The sequence below is a fragment of the Elgaria multicarinata genome, chromosome 1 (assembly GCF_023053635.1).
Source record: "Elgaria multicarinata webbii isolate HBS135686 ecotype San Diego chromosome 1, rElgMul1.1.pri, whole genome shotgun sequence".
Taxonomy (NCBI): domain Eukaryota; kingdom Metazoa; phylum Chordata; class Lepidosauria; order Squamata; family Anguidae; genus Elgaria; species Elgaria multicarinata.
In genome coordinates this window covers 165,618,361-165,646,315 of record NC_086171.1, presented here as the reverse complement: position 1 = coordinate 165,646,315, position 27,955 = coordinate 165,618,361, and the positions used below count along the sequence as shown (strand labels likewise).

The window sequence follows — 27,955 nt, the reverse complement described above, 5'->3', positions numbered from 1 at the left end:
GCGGAGTGACTCATGGATTCCTCCCGGGGCTGGCTCCGCCCCCGCCAGCCCCTTCCCAGCCCCTCCACATGGGCTCCCGACCCGCCCCCCTCCTCCAGCCGCTGAGGGGGTGGAGTTGCCGGCGGCCCCTAAGGGTGCGCTGCCCTTCCTTCCGTTTCCCGAACTCTGCCGCCCCGCACCTGAAGAGAGCCGCGTGGTGGCCGCCGGGTTGCCTCTGGGGCATGGAGGACGACGACGACGCGGAGAGTCCGCGCGTCCCCACGAGCTGCTACCCCGCCATCCAGCGTGTCAGCATTGCGGTGGATGAGACGAACGTCCTGCCGGGGGCTCTGCAGCTGATCCGAAAGCTGAGACCACAATGGGAGACCGAGCGAGTTAAAACCAAGGTACAGACCACAGAAGCGCTGCACGGAGTTGGCTGGTGGCAGGCGGTGCCAAGGACCACAGAACCTCCCCGAACACGCTCGCCTCTTGCTCGCTGGGCTGAGAACCTTGGGCTGGTTGTGGTAGGGCAGGAGGAAGAGTAAGGGGCGTGGGGAGGCAGGAAGGGAGGAGGTGGGAATGGCGAGGAAGGAAGTGGAATTGGCCCCCCAGTCTTTTGAGAGCATTCAACAAGTCTAGGTTGGGGTTTGGATGCTAGGGTGGCTTTAATTCTTTCACTGTTGAGATGCACCCAACACATTGTCTTAAATTTCGATGGGCTCGTCTTGCAGAAGATAATTTAATATGATTAAGCGCCCCGCCCCATCACCTCCATAGTACTTTTAACCACCTTGGATTGGATCCATTTTAGGAGTAGACTCAGTTAATTCTTATTGATTTCAATGGGTCTTCTCCTTCAGTGGATCCAAACCCTTGTCATATTAGGATGGTCAATTATTATTATTATTATTATTATTATTATTTATTTATATAGCACCATCAATGTACATGGTGCTGTACAGAGTAAAAGGATGGTCCCACCCTTTCTGTTCATGGTTATGGGTCAAGCAGGAATTCGAATCTGTGACTGCAGTTTGGAGTACAGTACAAGGTAATGAATCCACCTCGCAGCCATCTCTGGTGTCCTCCAGATCTTTTGGACTACAGCTCCCATTTTCACTGACTATTAGCCATGCTGGCTGGGGCTGATGGAAGTTATCATTGAAAACATCTAGAGCGCACCTTGATGGGGAAGGCTGAATTATTTCACAGGCACAATCCTAAATATGTGGTGTACAATGCACCCGTTCTATCCCTCAGAGTTTCTAAGCGTCAGATGAATGTTCCACTCCTGTTTCTCCCCAAAAGGTCTCTTAGTGGTTATAAGTAATCGATTCAAAAATGAATAGATTACATATTGTATATGGCTCATTATGTTCCTTTCTTGTTTAAGCAAGGAGATCAGTTAATAGGGGAGTTCACACACAAGACAGTGTAATCCAGATTCGAAGCAGAGGGATTTGGCAGTCACTGCCTGCTTATAGCCAGGCCATTTAATTTCTGTTCTTTGATTCAGTTTTCACATCTGCAAAATAAAAATGGAATGAATTTCCCTCTTTCCCCATTAGTTTTAGGGCATGGCTCCATAGGATGCTCTGGGGTGCGTTCAGTTTTCCAGTCTGGGATGTGCAATCCCTGCAAGGCACACATGATCTGTGCACAATCTTATCTTGTCTTCAGAGCAGTTTTAGGGAATAACAAGCTGTCTATGGCCAAAGCTATCCATACACACACTAAGTAAGGATAGATGATTTTACCACTCCTAGTTATACTATGGCAATGCTCAGTTATGGTCCATGGGATGAAATAACCCTTTAGTTTTTTGTGAACCGCCCAGAAAGCTCCGGCTATTGGGCGGTATAGAAATGCAATAAATAAATAAATAGTTAAATGCAACATACAGAGTCCCTGGATCAAAACTTTTAATGGCACATTCTTGTACCACATCAATGAATGCAACTTGGTAGACATGAGCTTAGATAGAGACCTCAGCAATTCTGCATGTTGGCTCCCCGAATGAAACTGGGATACTCTAGTTAAGATGAGAAAGGTATGCTCAGTTTCCTTGAAATATTTTCTACAGAGAGTGATGCCCTACTCAGATCCTGTTCCAGATTAACTGGTATAACTTTACAGGGGCATTGATCGTCTGATTTTAACATCTCGATTTCTTAAAACGAGGTGGGGAATCTATGAACTACAAAATGATATTAGACTCCAACTTCCATTAGCTCTAGGCAGCATTACCAATGCCAGGGATGATGGGAGTTGCAGTTCAGCAGCAGCTGGAGGGCCATAAGTTCCCCAGCCCTGTCTTCAAGGCATGGCCCTTACCAGTGGAATCTGGTGGCTCCAGTGTCCTTGGGGTGGTGCGTCTGCTAGGTTTCAATCTCAACCAGTCAGAACTTTAAAGGAGCTATTCAAGGTGCTAGAATTCTGACTGAAACCCAGCGCAGAGTCACCATCCACTGACATCGGAGCCACCACTGGCCCTTACATACTTCAAGTTGTGTTTGCACCTGCCTTTCCGAACAACAGCAGCTTATTCCCATGTTACTGAAGTGAAGTACTTTGATCCTGATGTTCATGTCTGCCTCTCCTGCTTCAATAAGGCATCACTGTTCCTCTTTGCTTTGAATCCATGCTGCGAGGAAAAGTAGATTGTACTCAATAAGGGTACTTCCAGACTACGTTTTTATTGCACCATCACACTGCTTCAAACACAGAATTTGCCAAGGGGTCTAAATGGTGTTGTCTTCTACTCGTAACTGTCCCGTGTTTTCCCAGACACTTCGTCCATTTTTCTTCTAACCTCAGAAAATCCAAAATGCAATGGAAGGAGGGAGACACATGCCCAGATCTGAACCAATGAACATTTGGGGGAATACTCACTTTATAAGTGAAGTGAGCTTTAGGAGCTGAGCAAATTTGTATTAGGTCATTTGTATTAGGTCACTGGACTAGGTCATTGCGAACTTCCGTGGGTGGGTGGGTGGGATAGCTAATACCCTGGAAGACAGAAGCAAACTTCAAAGTGATCTTGATAGGCTGGTGTGCTGTGATGAAAACAGCAGAATGAAATTTAATAGGGATAAATGCCAAGTTCTACACCTAGGGAAAAAACACACCAAATGCACAGTTACAAGATGGGGGATACTTGGCTCAGTAATACTACAAGCGAGACGGATCTTGGAATTGTTGTAGATCACAAGCTGAATATGAGCCAACAGTGTGACATGGCTGCAAAAAAAGGAAAAGCTATTTTGGGCTACATTGATAGAAGTATAGTTTCCAAATTGCACGAGGTACTGGTTCCCCTCTATTCGGCACTAGTTAGGCCTCATCTTGAGTATTGTGTCCAGTTCTGGGCATCACACTTCAAGAAGGATGCAGACAAGCTGGAGCGTGTTCAGAGGAGGGCAAAGAGAATGATCAGGGAAACAAAGCCCTATGAGGAGAGACTGAAAGAATTGGGCATGTTTAGCCTTGAGAAGAGAAGACTGAGGGGAGACATGACAGCACTCTTCAAATACTTGAAAGAGTATTTGAGAGAGGAGGGGCAACTTCCTGACTGTTAGAGCAGTACAACAATGGGACCAATGACCTAGGGAGGTTGTGGGCTCTCCTACACTGGAGCCATTCAAGAGGCAGCTAGACAACCATGTGTCAGGGATGCTTTAGGGTGGATTCCTGCATTGAGCAGGGTGTTGGACTCGATGGCATTATAGGTCCCTTCCAACTGTACTATTCTATGATTCCTTGATAACGCTACTTTCAAGCATCTGAGTGCAAAGAGCATTAAATCACTGCTCTAATGTCCAGCCCTAAGATAATAGCAAATTAAAACTAGTTGCATAGTTATTTATTAAGAATGTTTATATTTCACCTTTCCAGCAGAATATTGCTTAAGGCAGCTAACAAAGGTATTTCCCTAATACGGATTTTGGATTTTTTTCCCCTTATGGCCAAGATATCTATCTACCTTTGTTTTTTGTGTATAAGGAGGGGAAAACATTCACCAAGATACACCTTTTTAAAAAAGAAAAAAAAGGGGGGGAGAGAAAAAGGCTTTTATGAAACCCATTGTGGTGAAAGAGTACATTGAATATAAGTTCCCCCCCCCCCCAATGTGCTCTTTAAAAAGGAGAAGAGAACCAGCACCATCTGCGGGGAGATCCCAAAGCCTAAATGGAAATGATAGTCTGGGTTTGAAAGGATGAGAGTGGCATTGCTGATGTTTGTTAGCATGCCCAATTTGGCTTTGTGCCCTCAGCAAACAGACTTCTAGCAAGCGTGGGGAGTCAGTGACAGAAGGATCATTACAAATTTATAAATTATCAAGTATAATCAAACAGCGAGCGAGTGAGCAGTGCGGAAATGAATGGTAAAGGTCATCTGCAGAGAGCCAAGAAAGAAGGTACTAAACACTGGTCTGTAAGCTCATTGGGGCAGAGATTCTGTCCATATGCTATATGCCTGTCTAATAAGTAGTGCTCAAAGTACAGGAGATGCCTTTTGTGACTGTCTACTATTGTTTTAGAAAGTTACAGAGGCTCATAATTTGGCTAAAATTTGAGTGTACATTTTGTAGGTTTCATTACACACAGATCTCCCACCCCCGGCATTAATCAAGCCCCGTCCTATATTTGCCTAGATGGAGAAATTGTGGAAATTAGAGAGTGGAGGTAGGCAAGGTGTTTAAAGTAAAGGAGGTGGGGGTATAGGAATAGGAAAAAGCCCCACCCCCATAAACCCTTCCCTTTACCCACATAAAATTCCATTGTCCTTACCGTGAAATTAATAACGTCAAACCCTTCAGTTCGTGGCATTCAGAGTATTGCCACAATCACCTGGCTGTTGTAGTCAAGGCATAGTAATTGTATGGCATTAGTAGCTAAGAGAATGAGGAAAGCACCACCTTTGGCTTCCTTTAATATCCCCCCTATAGGTGAGTCAGCTGGAGATGTCCATCCAGGACCAATCCTATCATTAGGCAGGTGCAGGCAACTGCCTCAGGCAGCAGATGCTAGGGAAGGGGGGAATGGAGTAGCAGTGGAAACCTCCCAAATATGCCTCTTAAACTCTCCAGATGTTCTTTGCTGTAGGTGTGTATGCCATACAACCTGTCCTGAGCCCCCTACACTAGCTTGCTGCCTCAGGTGGGGTGGAGGATGCTAACCCATCACTAGTGTTAAAATTAGACTCGGCTACCAGTCCAGTCAGCTTCTGTATATGGATCAGAGAGAGAGAGGACGCCATCTTGTCCTTTGCCTGAAGCAATAGAAATGTCTTGGGCTGGCCCCCATGTGTCCATCAATAGCGGTCAGACAAAAGGCTCTTGAAGATCCAGCCTTCAGGAATAATGACCCAGTTTGCAGCCATGGTACATGCTGGGCACAATTTGAATATGTAGCCCCCACTTCGGGGGTTTAGTACCTTTCCTGCCGCTTTGCAGATGGTCTTTACCGTTCTTTTCCACATTGCTCCCTCTGTTTGATTATACCTGACAATCTATAAATTGGGAGTTGTTGCGTCATGCAAAGCTATCTATCGGGGGTTATGCAAGGCTTAAACAACCTACAACAAGCCAAGAATTATGTGTGGATTGTTTAACCCTTGCACAAACCCTGATGGATGGGTTCAGACGATATGGCAACCCCCTTGCCATGGCGCAACAGGGATTAAATTATCCAAGTTCGGCTGTCGTGTCGTGCAAACCAGCCCATTCTCTCCTGCCTCCTGTAGCATTCAGGGGTCGGGTTTGACATCAGACAAACCATGGGAAAAGACTGGACTTCTGGTTCATTGCAGCTGTGAGATAGTGGATAAGTTTCTCTACGCCTTGGATCAGTTTAAATCCATACCCTAGATGCTGAATCCCAACCTAAATGAGGCTATAATCCTAGACGCACTTACCCAGAAATAAGTCCCAATGAAGCTTACTTATGTGTAGCTATAGGACTGCACTGTAAAGCTCCGTTAGGGATGGGCGAACAAGCCATTTTCAAACATTGTCTCACTGCTCATCTCGTGCCCAGTTCCTGTTGGCATTTGTGATCACTGCTTGCTCTGTGCAAATGGGGAAATTGCACTAATTCAGCAGTGATCGAACGTGAAATTTACACAACTTCCCCCTGTTTGATTTGTGCAAATTTCCTAAATTTATGCAAATTTCTTCCATAGACTAAAACGGGGCTGGTTTGATCTATGAGGGAAATTTGAGCCAATTACAAAATTTGTGTAAATTTAGGACATTGGAGTAAATTTAGAAAATGTGTGCAAATCGAATACGAGCACATATTCAGCAATTTACGAGCATTTTCGATAGGCACATGCTTGCGATTGCACTCAAAGTTGCAAAGAAAGCATATTCACCTATTTGCGAGCAAAACCGAAATTCTCATACATTCCTAGGCTCTGCTATATTTAGGTCCCTTTAGTGCAGTCTTCCCCAACCTGTTGTCTTCTAGATGCTTTGGATTACAACTCCCAGGATTCCTGACCATTGGCCATGCTGGTTTGGGCTGATGGGAATTGTAGTCCCAAAACATTTGGAAGGCACCAGGTTGGGGAAGGCTGCTTCGCTGGGTTGGATCCTAATGCTGGGGCGGGGGTGGGGGGTTACTGGTTGGAGATCAAGCAGATTTTGTTGCTACTATAGTATTTATATTGCACCATTGATATGCGTGGAGCTTTACAGAATTCAAGAGGATAGGTTCCCTACTCTGAGGACCTTACAATCTAAAAATGTGACACTGGGGAAACAACCGAGGCAGTGGTAAACAGCGAAGGAGTATGTGGTTGTTTCAGTTGCACGGTCTGAGGCTTAGCTACACACTGAGTTACTCTAGGGCATGGGAGCAGTTGCGGCAGGCAAAGACGGCGTATGGAACCCGCAAGAGAGAAACTTGTGTTAAGGGTAGTGATTATGCATGAAGCACTCTGTCTATTGGGAGTTGTACAAGGTGCCTTGTTTTGGTTTCTGAAAATGCTGCAGAAATGGATCACATATTTTCTGCATAATCCTGAGTGCCAAGAGCATGCCTTTTCACCTTTTCTTTCTTTTCTTTTTTCTTTTTGAAAATAAAAATCTTGGATTTTAGAGACTCAGCAGAAGTTCCTGGATTTGAGATTGTAGTAGGTAGGAAGCAATTGTGACTATACAGCTACCTGGATCAGCCTTCCCCAACTTAGTGCCCCCCCCCCCCAGCTGATGGATGCAGGGAGTTACAGTCCATCGCATCTGGAGGTCACCAGGTTAAGGGAGGCTGACTTTGATCATTTCTACTATAGGGCTGCCTCATATATATATATATATTTAATTTCATTTATATCCCGTTTTTTTTCCTCCAAGGAACCCAAGGTGACATACATAATCCTCCTCCTCCTCCCCTTTTTATCCTCACAATGACAACCCTGTGAGGTGGGTTGGGCTGAGAGTCTGTGAGTCACCCAGTGGGTTTCCATGGCCGAGTGGGGACTAGAACCCAGATCTCCTGACTCCCAGTCTGACACTTTAGCCACTACACCACACTGGCATAATTACCTGCGTGTTTAGCAAAGGACTATTGCAAACATAATGGGCCAGAAGGTAGAAAGGGAAACTGCTGGAGATATTAACTGAAAAACTTATTAACCATGAGAGCTTCTGAAAGGCTAAATGTTCTCCTTTAGGATGGAACGGCTGTGGGTTACACAACAAAGAGAATAATATTTGCACAGGGCAATTGAGGAATGATAGATAAGCTGCTAAAAAAATTCATGTCATGGAATGCAACCAGGGAGGGGATAAAAGGCAATAATCCTATTAAGGCTTGTAGGGGTGGGGGAACCCTCAATAAGCTTTATAGCAAAGAACAGTTAAAAACAAAGCCAGAGTTCAGGGCATCAGCATGGGGATATCATGGGAACTTAAGAGCTGTGCCACTCATGTTCCCCAGCAACTGTATACAGATGCATAATGACTCCGGTACTGGGGGTAGCATAAAGCCATTATGACTGGTAGCCATTGGTAGCTTTGTCCTCCAGAAATTCATCCAGTCCCTTTTAAAGCCATCCAAAATGGTGGCCATCACTACATCTTTTGGTGGGGAATTCCATAGGTTAACCATATGCCTGAATCTCCCACCATTCAGCTTCATAAGATAATGCCATTGGGTTCTAATATTATAAGAGAGGGAGAAAAATGTCTCCCTATCCACTTTCTCCACATCTTGCATCATGTCTCTACACCTTCCATCATCTCTCCCCGTATTCGCTTTTAAAAAAAGCAAAAGCTAAACAGTCCCAAATGTTGTAACCTTTCATCATAGTGGAGTTGCTCTTGACACTTGTACAACTGCAGAAGTATATGCAAACAACTGTTTGAGCCATTTTCCCACCAATTGACTACTACTTTCTTCACCGCTATGACCTCCTGGTTCTGTTTGGAAGTGAGCAGGCATTACTGCCCAATTTCTAAATGGTTAGCAAAGTTGGTCTCTTCCCAACTTGGCCCTGTATCCTTCTTATTATGGAGTGTACCAAAGACACCCATAGATAGACAGACAGATACTACATGAGTCCAGGCAGGTAATGAAAACAGATTCAACTTTGGCAAGCCTGGCTCAAATTAAACCCCACTCTTGCTCCAGGTTTGAGGGGGCCCTGAGCAAGGTATCTTGTAGGGTGTTCTCTGCTCCTTCTCCATTAGAGGGTCGTAGGAAGTTTACCTGGTGGTAGTGGGCAGGCAACACTCTAAGCAGAGCTCTGAACAGTGCCAGACAGCTGGGTTTAGCCGATATTTTAATCCCCCACAATGCCCTAGACCACTGTTATGTTAGGAGCATTTTGGGGGAAATTAAAATGGTGGCTAGACCTACCTCTAAGCAGCAAATTTTAAGGGGCCCTGGGGCCCTGACAGCTGCCCAAACATTCCAGGTACTGATGTTAGCCAAACGAAAGCAAAGCCTCCCCGCCCTAAATTAGGTTCTGAAAAGAATGTTTGTAGGGAAGAATCACGAATGGGTTTTTGAGGTTGGTTCTGCTACCAATCATGACTTCTTGGCCTGTGCATGTGCTCAGAGCCACCTAATTCTTAGTGCATGTCCACCTGCCTGAACCACTATTTTCCACTTGGCTGAAATTGGTGGACTCAGGTTTCTAGAGGAAAAAAGACCCCCAAGGTAGAACCCACAAGCCTGAAGTCAACTCTGGCCTGCAGAAATGCCTGAGGATCTAAAATTGCCCTGGGAAAAGTGTTGTTTTGAGCATCTATGAGGAGCACACAGAGACAGAGTGGATGTGGAAGTCCAATTGCTTGTTTTTTAAGCAAGGGAAAAAAAAGATAATTTCATATGCTGAGGCAGTGAGCCAAGTGCGGAAGAAGACAGAACAAAACTCTCTGTCCATCTGTGCGGAGCGGTCAAAGCAGCAACACAGGCGTCCTCATCAGAGACGTCTCCATTGATCGGAGACTCCATTGCCACCCGCTCCATTTGTTTGTGTCTCTGGATCCTACATTTTTGTTGTTTTGCATTGCCAAACTCTTTGCCCTAATTCAGGGATGCGTCTCTGAATTATGCATTCTTGTCAAGAGCTCCTCTGGGCTTGGGTATAATTGATTGATTGATTCCACCCCCTATCTGGCTTATCAATTCAGAATGACCCCCCAAGTCAGTTGACACTAAAAAATAAACTAAATGGAATTAGCCTAGGGCTGCCTCTATTCCCACTGACATTGCTCTCGAGTACTATATCTCCGCTTCCATTAGTTCTCACTAGGTCAGTGTGACTGTTCTCCTCCACTTCCATCCCACTTCATCCACTTCTTTTGAGTGCTGCCTGTTGGGTGGTCCCTTGTCTGATGCACACTCATTTTACTCTCTTTCCCCAGGATGGCAGGTCTTTTCACTTCCAAGTTCAGAGAGGCAGGAGACAAGTGTAGGAGCTGTACTTCAGATCAGCTGCTGAGCTATGACTTCAGTTGTCTCTGAGAGAAATATAGCTCAGGCACAGTCCACACAAAACCATTTTTTAAAAAAACATTCTTGGCCATTTTTTTTTTCTTTGGCCCTTGTACAAACCAGCAAAGATGCATACGTATGACTTCCCCTCCATCCACTCTCTACAAGAATGTTCTCTCCACTTCAAGCAATTTTACATACTTCATGCACTATACTGGGGCTGGGCAGAAGGAAGATCTAGATCAACTAATAGATATCTGGATGATCTGAAGTCAGGGCTGGCCCTAACATTAGGCAGAGTGAAGCAGTCACCTCAGGCGGCAAATGCTGGGAGAGGGCAGCAAGGTGTCGGAGGAGAGTTCTATGTGCCATAGAGCCTGCTGTGCACCTAACTTGCACTGCTGCTTTCAGGTGCAGTGGAAGATGCTGTCTCATCAGCACTGAAGGCAAATCTGCCTGTCCAATCAGCTTTTGTACATAGAATGGGAGGGGGTGCCATCTTGTTCTTGGCCTCAGGCAGCAAAATGTCTTGGGTCAGCTGTGTCTGAAGTAGATCAGCAAGGATTTCTGACTCCCACTTGTCCAACAATAGCAGCAATGAAATGACTCATTCCATCCTAAATTTGATTGCTGAAATGGAGAAACCTTGCAGGTAATCAGGAGCTAATTTATGTGTGAAAGGACTGAGAGCTCCATACAGTTCTGGTACTCAAATCAAATTCCTGGCCTCAGAATCTCTTTGCACCAGGGTCCAGTTGGTGGTTCTTCGGGTTCTAGGAAAAACAACCAAGGGGTTCCCAAAGCCTATAGTCTGCCCTCCTCTGTGTTAGACTGGTTTAGTAGTAAACAGCTGGGATTGTTTAGCCCGGAGAAAAGGCAAGTAAAAGGAGACATAGCGGTGTACAAAATTATGCATGGTGAGGAGAAAGTGAATAGGGAGAAATAATACTAGAACCTGGGGTCTTCTCATGAAGCTGATTGGTGGTAGATTCAGGACAGATAAAAGGAAGTACTTCTTCACACAGTGCATAGTTAAACTATGGAATTCACAACTACGTGATGTAGTGATGGACACCATCTTAGATGGTTTTAAAAGGGGATTGGACAAATTCCTGGAAGATAAGGCTACCAATGGCTACTAGTCCTGATGGCTCTATGCTACCTCCAGTACCAGAGGCAGCATGCCTGTGTACACAAGTTGCTGAGGAACATGGGTGGGAGGGTGCTGCTGCACTCATGTCCTGCTTGTGGGTTTCCCATGGGCAGCTGGTTGGCCACTGTGTGAACAGAATGCTGGGCTAGATGGTCTGATTCCACATGGCTGTTCTGACGTTCTTCTTATGTATTCCTGCTGATTTTATGATGCGTGTATCCAAACAGTTATTTGAAATCATTCTTTATGAGCACAAATTGCCCTTTTGCACAAACCTCCCTCATGCAGGCCAAAACAGAAGCACGTTCAATTCCAGTTTATATTCACAGTGATCTGTATTGGGATGATCCATTCCCCACCAGTCTGCCCAGCCGCATGTAGTTATTATTATTATTATTTATTTATTTATTTATTTATATAGCACCATCAAGGTACATGGTGCTGTACAGATTACACAGTAAATAGCAAGACCCTGCCGCATAGGCTTAAAAACCGGCTCTTTGTTCTTCCCAGCCACAGAATCTATCAGAAGTGCTGCTCTGATGGATTAAATCAACCTTATGTTGGATCACACCTCCCACTATCCCCAGCGCATGGTGGCTGAGGACAATGGGAGTTCAAGTCTAAAACACCTGGAGGGCACCAGGTTGGGGAAGGCGGCATTAAGCATTGGTTCGTTTAAAAAACAGGGTGGATTACAAGTCTTTTTGAACCCAGCATCTCATGTTATAGATCTGTGCCATTCTAATATTAGAACTAGACTTGCATCATCTCTGTCATCAGCAGAGGACAAGAGCTAATCACAGGGATATTATACAACCCATCTTTTATTCAGCCAGTACAACAGCACTGCTATAGCGTCTGACTTCAGCGTCCTGTTTTCCCCCTTTTTCTTTATTGCTGCTCCTTTGCTGATTCTCATGCCTACAAAAAAGAATATACGGTATCAGCTGTTTTCAAACGGTTTGCACTTCAGAATTCCCTCTAAAGAGCTCAGGGCAGCATACGTGGTTTTCTCCACGCCCCAGTTTATGCTCACAACACGCCTGTAAAGTTGGCCAGGCTGAGCTCCATGGCTTAGTGGGGTTTTGAACCCTGATCTCTCTTGTGTCAGTCCTACACTCTTAACCACTGCACTATGATAGTTTTCAGGGCACAACCCCAAAAGATGTGTACTAATGAACAATGCAGATGGCTCATCCCAAGGCATTTGTTGCCATGGTTTCCACTTTGGGTCCTCTCCCTACTGCTGTGACTACCCAGTCTTGGTAGCAATTTCACTAGCCTCTTTTGCACTGCCTTTTATTTCTTATCATGAAGGTTATGGCAGCTGAACTTGGTTAAAATATGGCATCCGCAGGAAATTTGTACATTCTGGGTAGAAAGTTATTTGCTTCTTTTTTTAAAAAAAATGTTTTATTAATCCATAGTATTAGGATTAAAGAAGCACACTTCTGGAAAGGTAATAAAAAAACACAGGAGGGTCTTTTGAACCTGGAGAAGTGGACATGGGTGATCAGTATTACTTGTTTTTAAAATCTGAGGCACCAGCAGAAATTTCTAGTAACAGAGATAGTAAGGTAACACAAGGATCTTGCTGCTTCACATACTACATTTCTTCATGTGTGAAGCTAAGAGCTGCAGATTCCTTTCATGCAGTTGTGTTCAAACAAACGCTTGGGTTGTCCACCGCAAATCATGGTGTGGATGTTCTATGCCTATAAATAATAACAAATGACACAAAATTATGCATGGTGTGGAGAATGTGGATAGGGAGACATTTTTCTCCCTCTCTCATAATACTAGAACCCGGGGTCATCCCATGAAGCTGATTGGTGGGAGGTTCAGGACAGATAAAAGGAAGCACTTCTTCACACAGTGCATAGTTCAACTATGGAATTCACTACCACAAGATGTAGTGATGGCCACCAATTGTGATGGCTTTAAAAGGAGGTTAGATAAATTCCTGGAGGAGAAGGCTATCAATGGCTTCTACTCCTGATGGCTATGTCCTACCACCAGTATCAGTGGCAGTAAGCCTGAAGTCACCAGCTGCTGGGGAACATGGGGCACGAGGGTGCTGTTGCAGTCACGCACTGCTTGTGGGTTCCTGGTCAACAGCTGGATGGCCATTGTGCGAACAGAGTGCTGGACTTGATAGACCCTTGGTCTGATCCAGCATGGCTGTTCTTATGTTCTTATACTTGGTATTTATATAGCACTATGAAATGTTCATAACATCCCTGTGAGGTAGGTCAGTGTTGTTACGCCCACACGGCAGATGGCAGGCCTTAGATCACCTGGCAAGTTTGCGGCAATGACAAAAGTTGAATTGGGGATAATAGGCCATCATTGTGTCTGGAGCAGTCTGGAGGTGCAGCCACACTGCAACTCAGGAATATGCTGTTCGTCACTGGCACACAGTTGCATGATGTCTTGTGGACCTAGCTTGGTTACACAGAATACAGCTTTGTTCTCCTTTGCCGCTGCAGCTTAGAGCACACTGTACAGAGTCTATGGCTCTGCAGCTCCTGCTTTTCTATAGTTCCAGACCAACCTTCCCCATCCTGGTACCCTCCAGACGTGTTGAACTACAATACCCATCACCCTCGTTGCCCATGTTGGCTGTGGATGATGGGAGATGTAGCCCAGTCCATCTGGACAGTGACAGGATGGGGAAGGCTGGCCTAGACTGCACAGTTGTAAAGGAAAATGAGAAAGTGTTAGCTCTTCTGCATGCAACCTAGTGGAATCCAAGAGCAAAAATCTCCTGCTTTGCCAAAATGGAAGGGGCAGCCTACTCGACCCCCTAGAAACACGTTTTCAATGGCTACAGCCACTGTGGTCTCCATCCAGAGTTGGACAACACCTTTAATATGACCAATCAAAATTCCACAAAAATGTGCACGCTTTTGAGTTCTCTAGAACTCTTTGTCACTGATGATGAAGAACTCAAACGCTTGCACATTTTTGTGGAGCTTTAGTTGATCCTAATAAAGGTGTTGCCCAATAGTGGGTTTTGTATTCCTCCACACCCCACACCCAGGCATGGACCAGCACAGCTATCTTTGTTTTTTATGTGGCCTGAATGTTATATATGCCTAAGATTTCCTCTAAACACCGTGGCAGCATGGCAAGCTCAAGTGAGGGCATTTCATCCTTTCAAAATGGAATACCCTTTCCTCATTAAATCAACGGGTTGTATCCAATCTTAATCCTATTTCGGGTAAACCCATTGAAATGAATGGGACTTAAATTAGATTAACATTGGATACAACCTAGTGTTTTCCCTTCTTCCAACTGCCTGCGCGAGCAACCCTGGTTGTAGTCATACAGCATGAGCTAACATTCATCTCCCTCTCTCTCTTCATTCCTCATCAAGGTCTTCACCGAAGGCATTACCAACAAGCTCATGGCTTGCTTCACGGATGAGAACATGAGGGACGCGGTCCTGGTGCGGGTCTATGGCAGGAAGACAGAGCTTATCGTGGACCGGGCTAATGAGCTGAGGAACTTCCAAGTGCTTCAAGACCACGGTTGTGCCCCCAATCTCTTCTGCACCTTTGAGAATGGCTATTGCTACGAGTTCATGCCGGGGAAGGCACTGGGACCGGAACATATCCGGCAGCCAAATATGTTCAGGTGTGTGTGGAATGGGAGGGTTAGATAAATCGTTTTGATAACAGTCAACAGAGGGAAAATATCTGCTTTAAGGTAGACCTGCACAGGAATTGATCCGCTTCTAGTTTGGCTCTGTAATGCTAATGGGGTTGTGGTTGAAGGAGATGGTACACACAGCAACTTTCCAAAACTTGTTGCCCTCCAAGTTTTGGACCACAGCTCCCAGGATTCCTGACCATTGGTCATGCTGATGGGGGCTGATGGGAGTTGAAGTCCAAAACATCTGGAAGGCACCAGGTTTGGGGAGGCTATGGTAGAGCATTAAAGAACTGCTCAATAATGTTTCTGCTTGTGTGTTATGGAGAATGCTCTCCATGCAGTGGTCTCCCTCCCTCCCTTCTCTCCATGACATGAACCTCAGGCATGTTTCGTTTGTAAGGACTGGATGCAGTGCTCCAAATCTTATTAGATAAATAACTCTATTCTGATGTGTCCTCATGGGAGCAAATCCCAATTTTGGCAGATGCAGAAGAGCACGGAGATAGCAGGATAGGGCAATACTTTACTGTTAGGGCAGTAAAGTGGAAATGCTATAATGTGACACTTTTGTTTTTTTATAACTATTTTTTATTTCCACATGCAAAACAATTCAGAATTACAATTTAAATTTAAAACAATTTTATTTTTTTCTAGAGGTTGCTACAGCTATTTATTTATTTATTTATTTATTTATTTATTTATTGCATATTTATACTGCCTGACAACCAAGGCTCTCTGGGCAGTTTCCAAGGCTCTCTGGCTAGCTTTTATTGAAAGCTTTTATTGAAAGCAATGTGTGTGGCCATTAAACAGTTCTGTCTTTGTGATTTATTTCAGGCTAGTAGCCCAAGAAATGGCAAAAATGCACAGGATTTGCACCAATGGGAGTCTCCCCAAGCCCTGTCTGTGGCACAGACTGTACAAGTACTTTAACATTGTGAAAACGGAGTTTGCCAGAAAGGCATCACATTCCAGGTAAAGAAATCAAAAGCTAATCTCTAGCAAATGCATTAAGTTACCCAGCAGCTTTGGTGCCTTCTGCTGTAGTTATTTTAAGCATCAGGTGCAAGCATAGGGGGCCAAGCGATGAATTGGAAAAAGAGAACTCATTAGAGCCAATTAAAACAAAACACCTCTCACAGCAGAAGGGCAAAGGCCTGATTGGATCCGAAGCATCACCCCTGAAATGTCAGAATAAAAAGGACAAGCTTTTCGATGTGATTGGCGTTTCTTCCAGTGATAAATTGTTATAAAGGCACAGATCATTCTGCTTGATGCCAGAAGCTAAGTTTATTTATTTATTTTTATTTATTTATTACATTTATATACCGCCCCATAGCCAAAACTCTCTGAGCGGTTTGCCCCTTTTGAACGAACTACCATCCACTGCCTTTTAAGATGCATGAACATTGATTATTAAAATTAAATAAATATTTATACATTTTCAGAAAAAAGAATGGCAGACCCTGGAACTGCTTCCAGAAGTTTGTCATGCATCTATCCTCTTCTCTAAAATAAATGCATTCTCCAATGCTGAAACAAATGCATTCTCCAACGCTGACATTGTATTTTAGGCATATCCAGAGACACTACAGCAAATCCTAGGAGCATACCCTGTCATTTATTTACTTATTTACAACATTTATGTACTGCTCCACATCTAGACAGATGCTTTTAAATGGCTTTGCAGCATGGTGTTTGCATTTTTGGTTCAGAAATAACCATTGATTCTGGCAAATTCTCAAACCGTACTGAAATGTACAAACTTCTACTTGGAGCATGCCTAGATACAACTTACACTGTGTACTTTCTGCTCTTATTTATTTATTTATTTATTTATTTTTACATTTATATCCTTCCTTTTTTCCCTCCAATGAACCCAAGGCAGCATCCATAATCCTCCTCTTCTCCATTTTATCCTCACAACAACCACCCTGTAAGGTCAGTTGGGCTGAGAGTCTTTGACTGGCCCAAAGTCACCCAGTGGGTTTCCTTGGCCTAGTGGGGACTAGAACCCGGATCTTCCAACTCCCAGTACAACACCTTAGCCACTACACCACACTAATAGCCCTGTACCACTCCTAGCTGGTCCGTACTGCCTCCCTTAGTGCAAATGGGTGAAAGGGCAAAGACTCTGAGCACAGCGCATTTCAGATTGCATCTGACGTGCACTAAACATGGTCAAAGAAATAATGTAACTGCAGAAGGCTTAATAGCATACAAAGGTAAACTAGCCCATAGGCCGTTAATGGCTAATCCGTAATAGGATGAAGACTCAGCTTAGTGGCGTGAGCCAGCAGTGCTACAGCACTCTTAAATCATTCTTTGCACTCACAGACCTTTCCTGCACAATCAGAGAAACCTGGAATTGTTTGTTCGGGGGGGGGGGGGGGGGGCTCGATATATTGTATCAACGGCTGCTGTTTACAGAGAAAAATGTACCCAGGGCATTTCAGGCACACCCTCTTGCCAGCGCTCAGGTCAACGTGAGGTCGCTGTAGGCTTGCATTGAATTCCAAGCCTTGCCATGCAGAGAGCCGTGGCTGTTTGCAGTCGGTTATCCAATATGAAACTGAAGGGAGCCAAGAGCCCCTAATTTCCAGGCGCTCTTCTATTCCTCACTTTTATATGGTATGGTTGGCAACTTTTGTAAATAATAAAATAATAAAATCAGGCCTTGCTGCCCGTTGCAATATTCGATTACTAAGGAAATAGCTCGGCAAAGCAAGAAAAGATAAAGATAAAAATAAGTAAGCAAGTCATGGAGCTCACCCAAACACAACTGCAGAAGTATGGAAAGAGCAATCCATATGAAGATCTCTTGGGGTGGGAGTAGAAAGCTCAGGTTGGGGAAAATTCAGTGGCACAGTAAAGGCCTTGTACCTATTTACCATAAGGCTACAGTTAAGCCTTCATCTAGTAAATAAGTTCGAGACTGAAGGAAGTGATGCAGCAAGCCCATAAAACTGGGTTGAGGAACCTCACATCTGGGGGCTGCATCCGGCCCTCCAGGGTTTCCCAGACAGCCATGCCCCCTTCCCCTGGCCCCATCCACTTTCCCCCAATCACCGATCATTTGGTGATTTCCTGACTTTTGTGGAGTTGTTTCTCTGCACACACACACACACACCATTCTATAAAAGGTTGAAATGCCTTGCCTTAGACTGATTCATCGACAGTAACAGCTTTTAGCTACAATGTGCTGGTATTATTGTCCCCACCCACTTTAGCCCCCTGCACCACTGGAACACAGCTCCCCAAGAGCTTCTCCAGAAATGAATTTGAAGGAGGTTCCCTACCCCACTATAGAAGAATGTGTTATTCCTCCAAAGAGCCACCATTTTGGTTTCATGCAGAAGCTGATAAAGCATGTTAAGGCACAACCTTAAGCATGTTTAGACAGAAAAAAGGTCCTGCACATCCCAGCATTCTCCAGGCTGGGGAATGCTGGGAGTTGTAGGTCTTTTCCCCCCTGTCCTAACTTGCCTAGGATTGCACCCTTAGAGTCCTTTTGGCATGATCTAATCCTTCAGATAGCTCACATATTACTAGAGGCGGTTTAGAGTTGAAAATGGAAACCTTTTCATTCTTAAATGGTGACTATCTAAATAAGAGAGAGCCATATGGGGTCACTCAATCATGAGGTCTCCATTTGTGTGGTCAATTGGGATCTGAATAGCTAGTGAGCATTGGACCAGACACTGAATTCAAATTAAAGTGCATCCACATGTTCCTTTTAAACTGCATTATATTGAGAGTTAACTATCATGGGATAACCTAGGGGCAGTGTGTCCTAGGATCTGTCTTTCTCCAGAATAAGTCAACCCTGCCTTACAATTCTTACTAATTTTAGAAAATCCGTCTCTCACACTTAAGAAAATTCTAATGTCTGCGAGTGGATGTGGCCTCACTTTGTCTTCCTTCCCCAGCCTCCATCAGGAAGTGCACATTCCCAGCCTAGAGGTGTTAGAAGAAGAGATTCGCTGGATGAAGGACCATCTATCCCAGCTCCGCTCTCCAATAGTCTTTTGCCACAATGACCTTTTGAGCAAGAACATCATCTACAACAAGGCAGAAGGTTTGTTACCTTTACTATCGTAGATGCAGAATGCTTTGCAAAATGCACAGATCCTTACCCTGGGAAAAAAATTCCAAATTCAAATGTCAGAGAAGTCCTCTTGCCCCTTTCAGAAGCAGCTCTTAAGCCAGAGAACCTACCCTACTCCCAACTGTTTCTGTCTTTGCATTTTCAGGTCATGTCCGGTTCATAGATTATGAATATACCGGCTACAACTATCAAGCGTACGACATTGGGAATCATTTTAATGAATTTGCAGGTGAGTTAAGCTCCTCTTCCCCCCCCCACCCCCTTCTCATTCTCTTCTTCCTGGAAGCAAGAAATACATTTTCAGATTCCTTTTGTCTTATCTGAAGGAGGCATAAACTGAATCTACATCTTTATTGTTCCCAAAACAATTCCTGATATAGGTGGGGTTTTCAGGCAGACCCAGACCTTTCTATAATCTTAATTTCATCCTAGATCAAACTGTGATGCCAGCACCGGCATTATTATCTTTCCTTGCAAAGGGCCTCCTCTCTTGTCAGCAGACGCATGTCTGCATGGTGCTGACTGTGCAACCCTATCCTTCCTATGCTAGATGCTCACCTGTGAGGACACAAAGGACATCCTCCCCTAGGACCAACATGCAGCAGCAACAGCATCTATTTGCTATTTTATTTTATTTTAAGCATTTCTTGGCTGCCTTTCAGGGCAGAACCCTGCCAAGGCAGGATACAGCAATAAAATATATGAAAACAGTTAAAATAATAAAAGAGATAAAAACATAAACACAGTAAAATAGCAATAAAAACAACAATAAAAGCCCAACAACAAAACCAACAACAACAGCAAAGGCAACAACAGCAGTTATATCAAAAGAAGGCCAAGGTAAAATAAATGTTTTCAAGGCCTTCTTAAAAGCTTGTGATGACAGAGCATGGCAGGCCTCCGATGGCGACTTTTTCCAAAGGTGTTGGGCCACTGCAGAGAAGGCCCTCTCCCATGGGGTCTCCCATCTAATTGCTCTCCGGGGTGGGAAAATGAGAAGGGCCTGTATTTCTGATCTTTAACTGCAGGCAGACTATCCACCACACCTCTCCCCAGCCACTGCTGCTGTCATGTTTCAATACCAACAAGTTCTGGAAAGTTGTGGGCTCTCCCACACTAGAGGCCTTCAAGAGGCAGCTGGACAACCATCTGTCGGGGATGCTTTAGGGTGGATTCCTGCATTGAGCAGGGGGTTGGACTCGATGGCCTTATAGGCCCCTTCTAACTCTGCTATTCTATGATTCTATGATTCTAAAGCTGATGCTCTGTGTGGGATTTAAGAAGGTTATGCTTCTTTTAAAATCACACTGCTGAAAAACGAGAATAATATATGGCATAGTACCTTTACTGTAAACAGTCATTTTAGATTGTTGTAAGATTATTTCCCTCTTCTCTCTCTCTTTCTCTCTCTCTCTTCCTCCCTCCCTCTCCCTAATTCTGGCTCAAAGGATGGATTAGAAGCAAGCTCCTTTTGAAGGGCCTGCATGTAATTATCCAGGTCTCTCTATTAATTCTCTGCTGAGCTTTTATAATACAGGAAATCATTGTATAGCTAATTATGTCTGCTACCATCTCAGCTTGTGCTCCATTCCGTGAGGATCATAAGAGCTAAGCAGGGTCAAACTGGAAGATTTTCAGACGGGGCCTGCAAGAAGTGGTGCAGAAGGTTCAGTCGGTGGCATTTCTCCAGAACGAAATCCATGTGGAAAACCAGCTCACTTGTAACTTGGCATGCTTCCAGACGAGGCTTTTATTGTGTAATTGTGCTGGTTCATTCATGGAATTTTACAGGGGGTCAGGCAACCTTGTCTTTCATTTGCAACCCTCCCGTGTTTTCCTACCATGTCTTCCATCCTTTTTTCTTACCAGAGAAAATCAGTTAAGGAGGGAAAGACAAAATAATGCAGGCTTCCCCCAGCCTGGTGTCCTGCAGAGGCGTTTGACTACAACTCCAGTCTGTGCTGGCTGGGCATGATGGGAGTTGTAGTTCAGCACATCTGGTGGTGCATCAGGTTGGATAAGGCTGGAATAGCTCCACAATCTTTTGGTTTGGCAGCACTAGGAACCCCCCATTTGGAAGCACCCTCCATCAATTCTTGTGCCCAGTGAAAGGGAGAAAAGCATGAGGGAGAAAGGAAAGTGAAAGCGCAAGGACTAGCCAGTTTGTTTCATTAACGTAAAGTCTTTGCAGGCTGTAGGTTAGTTATAAAGTATTTCATTCCATTCTAAGTATGCTCACACAAGTCTGTTCTTAGTAAGCTGCGGTAAGGGAGAGGCTCCTCCCTCAGACTTCCTGTTCCGTTTCCCAATTGTTTCCCCTTTTAGATCCCAGGGCTCATTGACACCAAGCTGGATATTCCACTATGAAAGCAGTATATAAAAGGCAGGAGCCACACTACTGCTTTATAGCCATATTGAAGTGCACTGACAACTGGTTGGGGCCCATTGACACAGACCATATACTGCTTTCATACCACTTTCATAGTGCTATATCCTGCTTGGTGTAGCTGTGTCATGGGCCCCAACAGTTGTCAGTGCACTTCAGTACCACTATAAAGCAGCAGCGTAGATCCTGTAGCATAGTTCAATACTGCTATAAAGCAGTGGTGTGGCTCCTGCTTTTTATATACCGCTTTCATAGTGGAATATCCAGCTTGGTGTAGATTTGCCCCCAGTCTCTCCACTTTAGTTCCATTTGTCTCAATTCACAGTTCTGCCCATGAGAGGAGTTAGTGTTCCTTTCTCCAAACATTTTTTGTTTCTTCCATTTTAACCAGTTTGCTTACAACAACAATGCAACTTGAACTGTAGATGCCAGTTCAATGGCATGATAACTTAACACGGCAGACAAACCTTGAAATTTGTACTTTGCCGTATATTTCAAAGCTTTCATTTTTGGCAGTTCATGGGGGGTTGGGAGGAATTAAAACACCAATTTCTACTGGGAGTGAGTAGGCAGGAGTTCCCTTCATCTTGTAGTTGTAGGAGGTGGCCAAGGGGCTTTTTCTGATTGTTCAAACAATCCAAAGTTTATTGTACTAGCCAAAGGCCATGACAAATACATCAAAAGAAGCATCCATACATATTTACAGTAATACAAATACCTAGAAAATACACAGATAACTTGAAATTTACCATAACTAAAACACAGCTTTCACTCAGCAGTCTGAATCTCCATGACAGTTTATGGCAATTTTGTCTAGTTCTCTCTTCCTTATCTTTTTTGCTGCCAGTGCAATCAAAGCCACTTTATGTGTCACATAACTGTTGGTATCACTCAGAATTAAAAGAACAGTTTCTGCAAGGGCATTCCTATATCCATGTGTTAACAAGGGTTTCAGGAATCTCTCTCTTGGGTCCCTATACAGAGGGCAAATTAACATGTAGTGAACAATGTCTTCCACTTGATGTTGGCCACAGATGCAGAGTCTGCATTCAAATGGCACCTTGTGGTAGCATCCATCCAGAACTGTAGTTGGCATCACTTGGAATGTCAGTTCAATAAAAGCATTTCTTAGGGAAAGTGGCCTCAGTTTGGACAAATAGCTGGCTCTGAAATGTTCTGTTTTCAAAAGAGGGAACCACCGGGAGAATTTAGAGTTTTTAATTAGTTGCAGATCCCTCCTAGAATCTATCCAAAACAGCCAATCCCTTAGTTGCTTCTTATCCATATCAGCTCAGGAAAGTAATAGCTATGCAGGAACTTTTGGAGTATTGCCATCCAATAACAATTTTTGTTCATTTCCAGGTAACACATAGCTGGAATACGTTCATTTGGCAAGGTGGCAATTCGTTTAAAATATTTTAACTGAGCACTCTATTCTTTTCCTAATTGATGGCCATCCAGATTCTGTATGCAAAAAAGCTGCAGGGGTTCCAGATGGGAGAGAGAGGAGTTTTCAAAGAAAATTGTTCTGCATAATCTCCAGGGCATTAATGATGGAGTTGTCAAGCCCCCAAATTTCAGACCCATAAAGCATTTGCGTTATTGCTTTGATGTTGAAGACTTTTAGGGCAGGTTCAATCAACTGTCCCCCTTTATTATAACAAAACTTCACTAAAGCCCCTATAGTTTTCTGTGTTTACTCTCAACAATATCGCAAGCTCTTCACACAGAGGCTTTAAACCCGGCAATGCTTCCTGGAATGCCCAGGAGACCATGTGACATCTCATGAGCATTCAGGAACTGCTGCTAGGCTAAAATCCTCTAAGAGTCTGCAAGCAAAAAGGGGGCTTTTAGAACGTTAAAAAGGAAAACTGAAAAAGAAAAGAAGCCTAAAGGTCTCAAAGCCAGTGGAGTCTGGTGACTCTGATTTCAGTGGGGCTATGAATCTATTCTGTTTTTCAGTCAGAACCAACCAGACCTCTAAAAGAGCTATCAAAAGTGCTCAGCCATAGGGTTCTGCACTTCTGATAGCTCCTTCAGAGTTCTGGCTGGTTCTGACAAACTCAGAAGGGACTCACAGCCCCACCGAAATCAGAGTCACCAGAATCCACTGGTAAAAGCCCCAATCTTGCTTGCCATTCCTGAATGCTCAAGAGACCACACAATGTCATGTGGACTCCTGGGTATTCCAGGAAGCATAGCTGGGCTAAAAGCCTCTACATGTAGAGCCCATGACGCAGTGACATTTTGGGCATTTTGAGAGTAAAAACAAAACAAAACTGATTGGCAACTTCCTACAATTACAAAGTAAAGGGCCCCCCACCTCATTCTGTTAGAAATGTCATTGAAATTCTCCCCCTCCCTGTGAAAGAGGCGGAAAAAACATTGCCTCTTTCACAGGGAGGAACAGGTTTTGTGAAAGGGGGGTGGATGGGCAGAGCTCAGTTACTGCACTACTTAAAATCAACCCAAAGCCTCCCAGTGGCTTTGCTGAGCTTCTGATCATGCACTGAAGAGGCCGAGTTTTCACTCATCCCCAGTGTTGACACAAGCTGCCCTCATTGCCCGTTCCATCTCATGCCCTATCCATTGCCAACTTCTCTTTCCAGGGCTGAATGAGGTGGATTACAGCTTGTATCCCTGCAAGGAGGTCCAGCTGCAGTGGTTGAGATACTACCTGCAGGCTTATAAGAAGCTAAGCCAGGAGGACCAGGGAGGAGGAGGAGGAGGAAGCAAAAGCAGAGGAGGGAGCGGAGCTGTGACTGAAGAAGAGCTGGAGAGCCTCTATGTGCAAGTGAACCAGTTCGCACTAGTGAGTATGCGCATCGTGAAGGAAGGGCGAGGAAAAGAGGGAGAGAAGAGAATGTAGCCTACACTGGAGACATGAGTGGACAATTCACATCATTCCAAGAGCCTGGTTTATTTCTTATTAACTCAAGAGGGCCATATCACTATATTTATCACAGAAATGTGGTGGTCGTGATGGTTGCTGCTGTTGTTATAATTCTAATTTCGTTTGCTTTTTAATCCCATTCTCTGTTAATCCCCCTTTCCTGTATGAACCCCTTAACACATTCTCCTTCCCGCATGTCATGGATCTTTCTGTCATCTCATTGTCCCTTCTTTTTACCCTGTGACATACTCTATCTCTGTACCTGATCTCTGTTACTCTTCTCTTTGTTTGTTTTTCAGTCTGCCCAGTGACAAAAAGTTCTCTGGGCATATTATATGAGAAAAGAATTAAAACAATACATAATAAAAATGGCAATAAATCACCACAGGAAATACGATAATAAAATATATAGAGGCAGCCAGTCCAGTGGTGTACAGGCAAATCTAAATGATAAAATCTAGAATCTGAAATGCCTGGGAGAAAAGGGTTGTCTACTCTTGGCGCCCAAAAGATAAGAGTGTGGGCACCAGGCGTATTTTCTTGGGGGGGGGCATTTTTGTTCTTCTCGATTACTCCACTGCATCCCCATCTCTCACTCCTCAGCTCTTTTTCTCTCTGCAGCTTGTAGCATTTTGCTCTATCACTTTACACTACCACAGGCCTCTATGTATTCCCAGTATTTTACTATTTTTATTCTTTTCATGACTCAGTTTTCTCTACATCCCATTCCCCCCCCTTTTTTTTTATTCTCATTCTCGCTCGCTCGCTCACTCTGTTTCTGTTGTCCCGCTGAGTGGTGCATTTAGTCAATTTTAGGTTCCAGACAGTAGCCCTCTTTAGATGGTAATGTGTATTACTTCACTTATAAATATGGTACGTCAATTCTGCTGTGTTTGGGGCCCCTCCTGCTACTGTAGGGTGCCCTGGGCATCTCCCCCAAAGCTCTGCCCTGACAATTGTACTGCTTCCACCCCACTCCACCCCCACACACAATCTATCTGTTGAGTAGGGTGGCAACAGCAAAAGGCCCGCCCTTTCTTACCATTTTTCACAGTGAGGAAGTCTCGGACCATGTAGTGGGCCTTCAGAAGGTAGGAAAAGTAGAAGAAACTAGTGGCAACCAGTTAAAATGGACCCCTTCTTGCTCCCCTCACATTCTCACGCTTCATATGGGTGGCCTGTTTTAAAAATAAACAAATTAATAGTTGCATACATATGTTCAACCTTCACGTTATTTAAAAAAACAAAAACACCTGCGGACACTTTAAAAATAGCTGCAGAACAGTTTGGTGATTCCAGAAGGGGACTGTACTGGAGACGGCACAGACACGAGTCAATAAGTGCAGGCCTTTCTGTGGTTCAAACTGAATCCTGTCGTGCATGTCCAAAATCACATTTTCAGAGCCTGGCCCAGGACAGAAGAAAGGTATATGTGTAACTGAATGTAGTGAGAGCGCCTTCACATCACCCCACTGCTTTCAAGTTGTTTGCCTTTTTTTGCCCAAATTTTCATTTATTCTCGTTCACACACTGTAAATACGTGTCTGATATTTTATTTTATTTTATTTTATTTTATTTCCCCAGGCCTCCCATTTCCTGTGGGCTTGCTGGGGCCTGATTCAAGCCCAATTCTCTACCATAGACTTTAATTTTGCCAGGTGAGTGGGTTTGGATGCATCAGGAAAGGAAGTTTAACGGTGAGGGAGAGAAATCTGTGGGTGTTGCTTCTTCCTAGCACAAGGAAAATTCTGAAGCACAATGACAGTTGTTGCTTTTATGATAAGGGAGACGCCAGTGACAATTGCTCTTTCATTTTGATTGGGATGCCAGAAATCAGCATAAGATCTTAAATCTACAATTCTATATAGGCTTACTTGGGAGAAAGTTATATTGAACGTAATGGGATTGACTTCTGAGTAGACATGTATAGACTTGCATGTTTGTGTAAGTGGTGTTAACATCTTTCTTAGGAACAAGGTCTATTTTGAGCCCTGATAGCCATAGCAACTTCTCCTCTAGCAATAAAGCTGAGGGCTTCGAGATCAGAGAGCATAACTTCCAGGTGGGCTTGAGCCTCATTAACCCTCATTCTAAAAGTTCATCATCATTCAAAACCTTTAGACTGTCAGTGACCATTAGGCATTTGTGCCATCCAAAAACCTGCCTTTCAGTCTCAGCCTAAATTAGTTCTCTGTAAAAGAGGCACCCCTCTATTCTCACAACAGTCCCATGAGGTAGCTTAGGCCAAGAGTGCCTGGCTGCCCAAGGTCACCCAGTGAGATTCATGGCTGAGTGAGAATTTGAACTTAGTTCTCCATCAGTCCTGGTGTGACTCTCTAACCCAGGGCACCTTGTGGCCTTCCAGATGTTTTGGCCTACAATTCCAATAAGTTGTAGCCAACATAGTCAGTACTGATGATAAGAGTTGGTAGGCCAAAACATCTAGAGGGCCACAAGTTACTCACCCCCTACACCACACTTACTGTAATGTATAAAGCACCTAACATAATTGTGTGTGAACACAATTATAGGAGTTATATAAATTATAGGAATATATGTAATAATAACATAATATATAATGATACATTTTAATTATAATATTGTTATTATATAATATAATATATGATTAATATTCATATAATTATAAGAATTATTTGAACACAGTTATATGAGTGGGACATGGGAGAGAGCCTTCTCTGTAGTGGCACCCCAGTTGTGGAATGCCCTCCCTTTGGAGGCCTGACTGGTGCAAAACACTGGCTTTGTTTCAGCGCCAAGTTAAAATGTGGCTTTTTATCAAAGCCTTTGAGGGTTAAATTTGCACAGAGTTTAGTTTTTACTGTCTTTTTTTTTTTTACTGATATTAACTGTTAATGGTTTAATCTGGTTTTAGCTGTTCAAATTATTTATTGTTTTATATTGCTTGAATTGATTTTAGCTGTACTCTGCCCTGAGATCCCAGTGATATATGGCGGGGTACGAATGTTTTAATAAATAAATAAATAAATAAGAGTATATGAGTGTGTGAATAGAGGTTGCGAGGGGAATGTGTATGAATTTAAATAGGGAGGCTGGGGTGTGTGTGTGAGAGAGAGAGTGTCTGTATGTATGTGTGTGTGTGTGAGAGAGAGAGAGAGAGAAAGAGAGAAGGTTATATATCTTGCGTGCAAAAATGTGGTAAGTGGATGTATATGGTGAGAGAATGAGGTGTGTAAGTGGATGCATATGGTGTGGACTGATATTCAGGCACACACATACAGGAAGGGTACCTGTGGAATTTTGCAGGTCTTCACATATATACTAAAGATTACAGAACATAGTGAAACTACTGTGGGCTAGACTTCTTTGGAAGAACTAGATATAACAACCCTCTCTCTCTCTCTCTCTCTCTCTCTCTGTTGCTCTGCAGGTACGCAGACATAAGATTTAAACAGTACTTTAAAACAAAACCTGTGGTGACATCCCTCAAAATGTCAAAGTGAGGTTAAAGTCCAAAGAGTTGTCTAGTCCTCAAGATTCCATACTTATTTTCTCTGGTGTAGAGCACCTGCCACCCTGTCCTCCTGCAGCTGCTGAGCGGTCAGACATCAAGAAACAAGGATGGAAAAGGAAAGCACACCTCCTATGAAGCCAAAAAAAATTAAACCAGGCCCCTGGGACACGGCTGTGCCACCCATGGATTATCTGTCACATGCTGCTTTCGGAAGGTGATGTTAGGACATGGCTGCTGGAGAGAGATTTCCTTCAAAGAGTCTGGGGTATTAAGGGATGCTTCAAGTGCTTCTAGGCTTTACAGAATGGGAGGCAAAGAGTGAATGGGGGTGGGGTG

At 44.0% G+C, this 27,955-nt stretch overlaps 1 protein-coding gene across 2 annotated transcripts; it reads left to right on the top strand.

The window, feature by feature from the left end:
- Positions 1 to 115: 115 nt before the first annotated feature.
- On the top strand, positions 116 to 27,955 carry ETNK2 (ethanolamine kinase 2). 2 transcript variants are annotated; one of them, XM_063142255.1, is made up of 8 exons: positions 116 to 386; positions 14,462 to 14,721; positions 15,577 to 15,714; positions 18,669 to 18,817; positions 18,993 to 19,076; positions 23,843 to 24,045; positions 25,711 to 25,784; positions 27,536 to 27,955. In XM_063142255.1, exons 1-8 carry the CDS (start codon positions 222 to 224, stop codon positions 27,606 to 27,608), a joined length of 1,146 nt encoding a protein of 381 aa, XP_062998325.1. In that variant the 5' UTR covers positions 116 to 221; the 3' UTR covers positions 27,609 to 27,955. The 2 variants fall into 2 exon arrangements, with proteins under 2 accessions (XP_062998325.1, XP_062998333.1); XM_063142263.1 differs by lacking the exon at positions 15,577 to 15,714.